Source organism: Diachasmimorpha longicaudata, chromosome 8 (assembly GCF_034640455.1).
Source record: "Diachasmimorpha longicaudata isolate KC_UGA_2023 chromosome 8, iyDiaLong2, whole genome shotgun sequence".
Taxonomy (NCBI): domain Eukaryota; kingdom Metazoa; phylum Arthropoda; class Insecta; order Hymenoptera; family Braconidae; genus Diachasmimorpha; species Diachasmimorpha longicaudata.
Genome location: NC_087232.1, coordinates 6,368,837 through 6,377,038, shown reverse-complemented (window position 1 = coordinate 6,377,038; position 8,202 = coordinate 6,368,837). Strand labels below are relative to the sequence as shown.

The window sequence follows — 8,202 nt, the reverse complement described above, 5'->3', positions numbered from 1 at the left end:
CGATAGACGAAAACTGTTGATGATGATTTGCAGCGACTGGTTCCCCATTCGTATCCGAGTTGATGACACAATAAATCCAGGAAATGGAACAATTATCACCAAACACATAAATATCACAAACACTTCTCACTCTATTAAATCACAAATCACGTTGTTATTCATCTCGATGAGAGATCGAAATGTTGAAGAGCTCTGGATTTCCCAGATGCTCTTCATAATTCACAAAAGATCACGTCACACTTTTTGTTATCATTTACATCCGAATATGACCGCTTCATTACGTGAACTGGCCCCATGTTCTTTTGTTATGGGGACGCGAAATGAAAAATAACACTGGGGTATCACTCACTACCAAACAAAGAACTATTCGCGGTCATTTGCATCGGCTGTTTCGCCCTTCATAACCGCGACACCGGCAAAATAACCCGGAAAAACTAAATAATTATCACCAAATATTTGAAAACATATTTACCGCTTGATTAACATCACAAATTACTTTTTCCTACTGTAGAAAATATCATTAGCGTTTCAATCACGACGGGCACAAAGAACCGCGCAATAACATCAACGGACAACCAAGGGCACTGGATAAACAGATGCGGATCACGCGACAGCGTTTGCTGAACTGAGGATTCGTCGCCCGTCCGTCTGCTGCGCTGTTGCCGGCCGGTAACGCAATCCAAGATGGCGGCGGGGTAGAGAGTTCCGAGAAAAATTTCATTGGGCGAATTTTGAATAATTTTCGCGATTACAGGGACGAACGGAATAGTTTAATTTATGTTGAGGTCTAATTAAAATGGCTGTGACTTTAGGTATAATTTTGAAGTGCACTAAATGTTTTAATTGTTGATGACGTGATATTGATTTTTTTTGTCGATTTTTATTGCAGATTCTGTGATATATTTGGTGGTTGTCGCGATTTTCTGGGGCGCAACGAATCCGTTTATTAAAAAAGGAGCAATTGGAGTGGAAAATGTGCAGGCCTCCACCTCGATTGGACGATTTTTCAAACAGATAGTGTTCCTTTTTACGAGTTTGAAGGTTAGTTTTTTGTTTGTCAACGATAAAGTGAAGTAAAATAAAATAATTGAAGTGATTAAAGGACTTGTGGTTCACATAATTAATTCGCGAGGCTGTTAAATATTATTTTTGGACAGGAATTTTAATTTTGCAAATTTGTTTGGTAGTACTTGGTGCCTTTTGCGATTAACCAATGCGGATCCCTTCTGTATGTGGCTTCTCTGGGAAGTACCGACTTATCTCTCGCTGTTCCAGTTGCCAATTCACTTACTTTTGTTTTTACTGGACTGGCGGGATGGTTTTTGGGAGAGGAAAAGCCGAATAAAAGTGAGAAAAATATTCGTTTTGTGGCACAAAAATATGAGAAGGCACCTTCAATGCAAAATTTAAATCTTCATTAATTTGTGAAGTGATAATCTCCAATTTCATTCAGGTAATATTTAATTTTTTCTGTCCAGATACTTATATAGGGACACTGATGATCCTCGCGGGCACAGCCCTCTGCTGCCTCGACAAACTCTCCCCAACTGAGGAGATCGCATCGTAAAATCACTGTTAATTAATTTTTTAACTCAAAGAAATGACTGAAATAAAGCGGTAATATTTTTCAGGGGAGTCACTCGACTCATCATTCACCCGAAGCTCATTAACAGATCGAAAATATGGGCTAATTTCAGCTCAAAGATTAATTTTGTGACAGTAGGTCGTTTTTTCTACATGCAGACCCCTCCCAATGTCCTTCACTCGGAACAATAACCACTAAAACCAAATGATCCCGCTAGTTAAAAAAACAATGAGCAAAAAAAGCCAACAGTTCCCTGCTTCAACCATTACACCGCAATATTCCTCATGACTATCCCAAGGACAATGAATCTGTCTCCACTCCCGATGATCCCCTGTCATTGACATTAATGGATTGCATGAAACAACGAACAACAGAAATGAATAAAAAACGATAGACTCATGATAATAAATGGTTGCATTATTAGTACAAGTATTTACAATGTAATGTCATTTTTTTAGAACAAGAAAAATCTCGGTACAGAACGGACAATTGACAATGGATTATTATTATTGTATTGCAACAGTTCTATTCTTAATTATCTTATGATTTAACTCGGGCTTATGGACTAAGGGGAATTGTGATTGGAATGCACTGATTACATCCGGCAATTTTTGCATTTTTTTTTCTTTTGTCATTCATTTGTGTTGTGATGAAATGTAATGGCACACTGATTCACGGTAATGTTTCGTGCAGACAAATGATATTGGTCTTTCCATCGAGAGAATTCTGGAATGCTCGATATGCGTATCACAATTCGTTAATTGATTTAATGAATTTTTAATAGGTGAAGAAAAAAATTGAGAGATGACAATGAAAAAAATCTGATGATTCATTTGGACGAGTTATTTAATTCGCGATTACCTTGGTGCGAAATGGATTTAGATCGTAATGTCACAATAACTTTTGTAGATCATGCAATGCTCTAGGTCAATTTTTTTTTTACATCTTACAAAACGAGGGATTATCGAGATAATTGCATTTTTAGGGTAGACGTTGCAACTTTTTCCATTCAGTATGTCAATTAAATGTCAATTGATTTCTCCACTCGATTAAAAAATGAAATCACCTCATTAGACCATTATTTATGATTTTGCAATAACATTCTCATCTCGCCCAAAAAAATTCACACGAGATAAATCCGGAAGAGAGAATGAAAACTGTCTGCTCACCCCCTCCAAAATAAAAAAAAAATTACAATAAAATCGTCGAAAACTCATAAATTAGTAATTGTCAATTTGTTTATTCCTTTGTTTATTCATCCTGTGTATCTGTGTCAGTGTAATTGCAGTGTATACATACAACTCGATAATGGAAAAAGAGCAGCAACCCCGGAGACGTGAATCTCAATGAGGAAAAAATAAAAATTAGTTCAATTAAGTGGAATGATTCAACAGTAGTTACATTATTCCTTCGAGGCATTTGTTTGTTTTAAAATAATACAATTAACTTGGTAAATTCGAATGTCTACTGAAGCTGTAAAAAAACGTTACGAGGAAAGGGTGGTTGATAAACAATTGGCGAAGAACGGGAGAATAATGACAGGTCGTTTTCTCCCGCTGATTCATTTTTTAATTAATTAAGAAAGAAAAAAAAACTCGAGACTAGCATTTGGAGAATGGCCTATCCCATCAAGCGCGTGACTTTTTGCTCTTGATTTTGAACCATCCAGCGCTCTTGTTTGGATCACGTGGAACTGAGGTAGACCTGTTGAGTTCCACCCTGGAGGTACCATTTTTTTGGGCCCTACTGTGCTGAAGGGACTCTGTTGATACCGTTCTGTCAACTTTTTGCTTGTCCTTTGATTTCAATGTACTGCGACTTATCGTTCCTGTGGAAAAATAAAATAGAAACAAATAGCGGATAATCTCTAAAGATAAAAATCTTAACAAAAAAATTGATATTGATGAAGTAAATTGATTAAATGTAACAATTTTTTTGTGATCACCCCAACCACTAACATCAATAATTTAACCATGAAGAGAATAATTTTTCAAAGTTCTTTTTGTTAACTCAGACTGAGACTTGAGTCGTAATATTTATCCTTTCTCATAAAGAATGTGCGAGGAACATAATTGTTATATAAAAATCTGAAGTGCACTGTTAACAGTTCATAGTTACCACAATATCTGTACAGTTTCTCATTTTTATATTCAATTTTATTTATGCAAATTGAGCAGCAATTATTCAGAAATGCATCATGAAAAAATGTGTCACAATGAAAAGTTGTAGACAAATTTATTTATTTATTTTTCAATCTGTTTCCCGTACGGTGTCAGCTTTGAAAAATTACCAGCCACCACAAAAATACGTAATTAAAATAATCACAATTGATGAGGACAATTAAATTACCAGTTTTTGATAAATTATCCTTGCTCCTTCGCGATGGATCTTTGCCCCGTCTTCCGAGTGTCGCCTCATCTCGACTGCGCTGTCTGCGTCGTAGCGTTGTGGTTGGCTTGTGATACTGCTGATCGTAATTAATTTCAAACGGCTCTCTGTAGTGCCGTGGCTTCCAAGGTGCTAATACACTGACACTTCTCGATACAGTGCGCGTGTGCGATTGCAATGGACGATTGAGCTCTTCTCTGCTGGCTGCCCGTCGGCGTTCATTCGGTCCTGGAATTTCGCCGACTGAAAAATTGAATGGTCTGACTATTATAATCACTCCTGGAGTATAATTAATCGTGATGACATTATTCATTCTGCGATTCATTTATTTACTGGGGAATCTTCGATTTTCATTGGTGAAAAAATCGGATTGAATTAACTCAAGCATAAAATCATTAACCAGTTATAACCAGACGGATAATTATGACAAAAAATTTTTTTTCCCAGAAATTTATTAGTTTGTAAAATCAGCCCTATTTATCCCCTCCTTCCGTAAAACTTACCGGTCGCAGCATGAAGATACACAACAGATCTCTGTGACCTTTGTGAATTCTGGCTTTGCTGGCTGCTGTCACCTGTGGTACTTTCACCAGAGGATAGTGCGCTCTCCGCATGCCTTGCGGGCTTCCTCGCTCCATTAAGAATTCCCTGACGTACCGCATTAATTGTCGTTTTTTCACGTCTCGATGTAACGTGCTGATCATCTCGTTTATTTCTGCAACAAATCCCGGAAAATATTGCGAATGAAAATCCACACGTTTTTCATGGCTTATTTTATAGCCTCTAGGGACTTTGGACAATGGCCTCAGGCGATTACAGACCTACTCTGCATGGATATCATGTAATAGTAATTATAATCGAATGACGAAATGTACAAATAATTTTTCTGTTGCATAAACATTGTACTGCAAACTATCAGAGTTTTATATTTACATAATATATCGTCTATTGAATTATTACAATATAAAAATACAAAATTGTTTTGGGATTAAAAAAAATTTAACTGAAAATATTTAATCCCACGAATAGTCCACATTTCCGTGAAAAAGATTCGAAAAAAAAGCTATTAATTTTCTCCAGAATTATTTATGAAATTATTTCAACTCTGACACCCACAAGTAATTTCATAAAAATACATTTAATCTCTCGTTAATTGCACGTTTCGTCAGAGTATAACTCCGAGTTACACGTAACAACATTGTAAGGTCTTCGTAGAATCAATTTGACCACAGAAGTCGTTTATGGCTCAACTTGGAATGAGTGGGATGCCAATGGTCAGGGGAAACAGGAAATGCTTGTGGTATTGAAAAAAAAAAACGTGCCGAGGTACAGGGGGACAGAGGGAAGAGAATGAAGGGGTGAGTCGATATTATGGTCATACCTGTGTAGATCACGGTGAGACGACAGTGACTCCTGATCGGTGTCCCCGCAAAAACGAATGTTCTTGTTTGCGGATATGCGCTCTGGAGCAGCTGATGATACCTCCTCGTCCTCAGTTCCCGTCGTCATAATCTCACTCTCTGGTATTCGCGATTTTTTGTCGACATTCTGGACATTGTTGGAGAGCATTCAGTCAATCATTTTTATTGATGGGCGGGCATTGTGGAAGTATTTTGAATTATTTCTTAATTATTTCTCATTATTGGGGTCTTCATCACAATTTTTTTCAAGCACTTGATAGAATTTTATTTCTCCAAGTGGAGGCTTTGTTATTTAACACCGGTAAATTGATTGAATTTTAATTGACATGGATTTTTTTATTTTACTGCTCTGTCCTATGCCACAGAAGATTTCGATCTCTAATAATTTTTTTCGAATCAATTCCAATCCCAAAGCATTAAATTACTGACATCAAAGGCAATTCAAAATTGTACAATTAAAATTTAGATTTACATCAACGATCAGCCCTTTTCATTCAATAATATTCTGATAATTAACAACGGCAACGATCAGTAAAGAATAATCCACTAAATTACCCACCGAAAAACGATGAAATAAAACCTAAACAACAGAAAATACGTAATTAAGGATTTTATTTACTCTAAACTAGATTGATGCCACCTGTTATTTCCCCAGCACTATTTCTTATTCGAATTGATGTTAAATTCACCGGCGTTGCACATAATCTACCGATTAAATTAAACCACAGTGAACGAGAGCAAAGGGGGGAATTTAGTTAAGCATTTAATCAAACTGGTAATTGGAGGTCTGGCCTAATGGTGGTCAAGGCGCGCGCGTTTAAATCTCCATGTAACTATCAGACGTGTATGCATGGTGCGGCACAGAGTGACCGATTAATGCCTTAACATCGTAAACTCCCCCTCTCCTCCCCCTCCTCCCTTCGTTCTCCCACCAACATTTTATCCCCCTATTATACAATGATAGTCATCGAAACTTGGTGGCTTTTTTTTTTTATTATTTTTTCCCCTCCCCTGTTGGGGTTGAGAGAGGGAAGAAGTTCTGGGAATTTTTACCTTGGTGCTTGTTTTGTTCTTCCGAGAGAGGGATTTGAACCAGCCTTTGGACTCGGGGGGAGTTTGATTCTCGCGTGTGAGAGTGTTGGTTGTGTCCAAGTAGGCCTCCTCGTGGGTCAATGTGCCAGTTGAACGAGACAGCCGGGCTGGCCTACCGGGACTCGGACTCTCACTCGGGGTTGATAAACGGCGTCTTCCTCGGTATTCCTGAGACAGAGAACATTAATTTTGTGGTTAAGAGGGGTTTTATGGATTTGTTTTGTAATTAAAGTGTGGGGAGAGAACGAGGGGGAGGGGATTGGAGGGAGATAAACTGCGGGATCGATAACGAACTGAATTGCTCTGGATCTTTTTGGTTCATCGGTGACTGAGTCTTTCTCAATTTTTTTTGACTCTTTTTTGACCAGATTTTGATGTTTTTCTATTTTTATTTGCACACTCCTGTGTACAGTATTCACTGAAAAATTCAATCTATAAACCGAATAAATATGTTGTATTAAAATATTGTAGAGAAGTTCATCAACTGAAATTTTTAAGTTTTCTGTTAATTTTTTTTATGAAAAAAATTGTAATTCATGTGTCATGTTTATTCTCTCTGACACAACATCCAATTTTTATTTAACCTGCCCCGGAAAGAACGAAATGAAACTGGCGTCATCGGGCCATCGGTCTGCCCGAAAACGTCCTCTTCTACTGAATCCACAATTCTCAACAATCTCACGATGATAATTGGACTGGAGAAAAGCGCAAACGATTAGCAGTGCGCATGAGAAATCCGAAAAAAAATAATCACCGTCCGGATGAAGGTACACACTGAGTGTGTATATATAAAACCGAACCGACGACCGCCTATGACGTGACTCCACGTGGGTGGCAGTGCAACCATTGCAACCAAGGTAAACCATGACAAGAGTAACTCGCGAAATAGCTCCACTTTTCCATTTCCCATCACATATATTATTTCTTTCCCTCATTCATCGAAAAGCTCAAGGTCATTATTTATAATCATTACATCTCCTTTCGTCCTTTGACAAACAATTTTTTTTGTCACCAAAAATAATTTTCTAAATGATGAAAAAACATTTTTGTCAAGGGAAAAATTATAGGAAAAATTTATTCTCTATTAATATTCGTCAAAAGTTCTACGACTTTTTATTCGCAAAAAATAAGATTTAAGATGAAAATATTCGTCTTGAATGTTATTGCAAGATGACCGTTTTTGTCATGTCTCTAAATTTTTTGTTGAACCCATTAATTCCACATGTGGCGGATGAAATAAAAATTGAGGATGAACGAAAAAACATGAATGTTGACCATCAAGAATAATCTGCATAGTGCAGGCGCGTTTATAAACCCTGTAAACGTTCATACCGAGCCCATAACGAGTCTCGACACACGATGTTGGCCCTCAGGGCACTGTGACCCACGCATCCCGCCCTCCCAACTCCCCATAGCACACGCAGTATCTGCCTGCCTCCATTTCTTTATATATTCGCTCCTTTCAATTTTTTTCCAATCCTTTATCTTCCGCCTGTACCTTTTCCCTTCGTTCTTCACTGGGCTAGGTCAGTTACACATGCGCACATCCACGCATCTCTGACAATGTTATTTTTTTTCATTTCAAATCCTTCGACTGCATTAAGAGGGATTTTTCATATTTTTTTATCGGAAATCTCGAGGAGATGAATGTTTAATTTCATTGATGGGTTTCATGGAATATTTAATAGATTTTATTTAAGAAATAAGGTAGATTCG

At 37.4% G+C, this 8,202-nt stretch overlaps 3 protein-coding genes across 4 annotated transcripts in view; 1 reads left to right on the top strand and 2 right to left on the bottom strand.

Annotated features, from left to right (window-relative positions):
• LOC135165637 (uncharacterized) overlaps nt 1–63 on the bottom strand; it is an 81,016-nt gene extending 80,953 nt beyond the window's left edge. The window contains exon 1 of the mRNA XM_064127113.1: nt 1–63. Within this exon, the coding sequence (XP_063983183.1) occupies nt 1–48 (48 nt within the window). The 5' untranslated portion in view covers nt 49–63.
• Nucleotides 64–653: 590 nt separating this feature from the next.
• LOC135165545 (transmembrane protein 234 homolog) lies at nt 654–2,805 on the top strand. Its single transcript, XM_064126943.1, has 5 exons — nt 654–812; nt 890–1,041; nt 1,188–1,347; nt 1,479–1,563; nt 1,632–2,805. The coding sequence occupies exons 1-5, from the start codon at nt 797–799 to the stop codon at nt 1,774–1,776; spliced, it is 558 nt and encodes a 185-aa protein (XP_063983013.1). The 5' UTR covers nt 654–796; the 3' UTR covers nt 1,777–2,805.
• The window catches only part of Blo (bloated), a 36,838-nt gene continuing 31,441 nt past the window's right edge, over nt 2,806–8,202 (bottom strand). Inside the window, exons 4-8 of one of the 2 annotated variants that reach the window (XM_064126906.1) lie at nt 6,448–6,654; nt 5,355–5,521; nt 4,477–4,688; nt 3,935–4,216; nt 2,806–3,413 (exon numbers count right to left, since the gene is read on the bottom strand). In XM_064126906.1, the coding sequence (XP_063982976.1) occupies nt 3,214–3,413; nt 3,935–4,216; nt 4,477–4,688; nt 5,355–5,521; nt 6,448–6,654 (1,068 nt within the window). In that variant the 3' untranslated portion in view covers nt 2,806–3,213. Of the gene's footprint in view, nt 3,414–3,934; nt 4,217–4,476; nt 4,689–5,354; nt 5,522–5,578; nt 5,975–6,447; nt 6,655–8,202 lie in introns of those variants that run through there. The other variant, XM_064126908.1, reaches the window with a different exon arrangement.

Excerpts from the sequence above, each read along its gene's own strand:
- LOC135165545 (XM_064126943.1), top strand. Across the intron at positions 1,042-1,187 it reads TCCTTTTTACGAGTTTGAAG|TACTTGGTGCCTTTTGCGAT; the intron begins GTTAGTTTTTTG and ends TTTGTTTGGTAG. Across the intron at positions 1,564-1,631 it reads CCAACTGAGGAGATCGCATC|GGGAGTCACTCGACTCATCA; the intron begins GTAAAATCACTG and ends AATATTTTTCAG.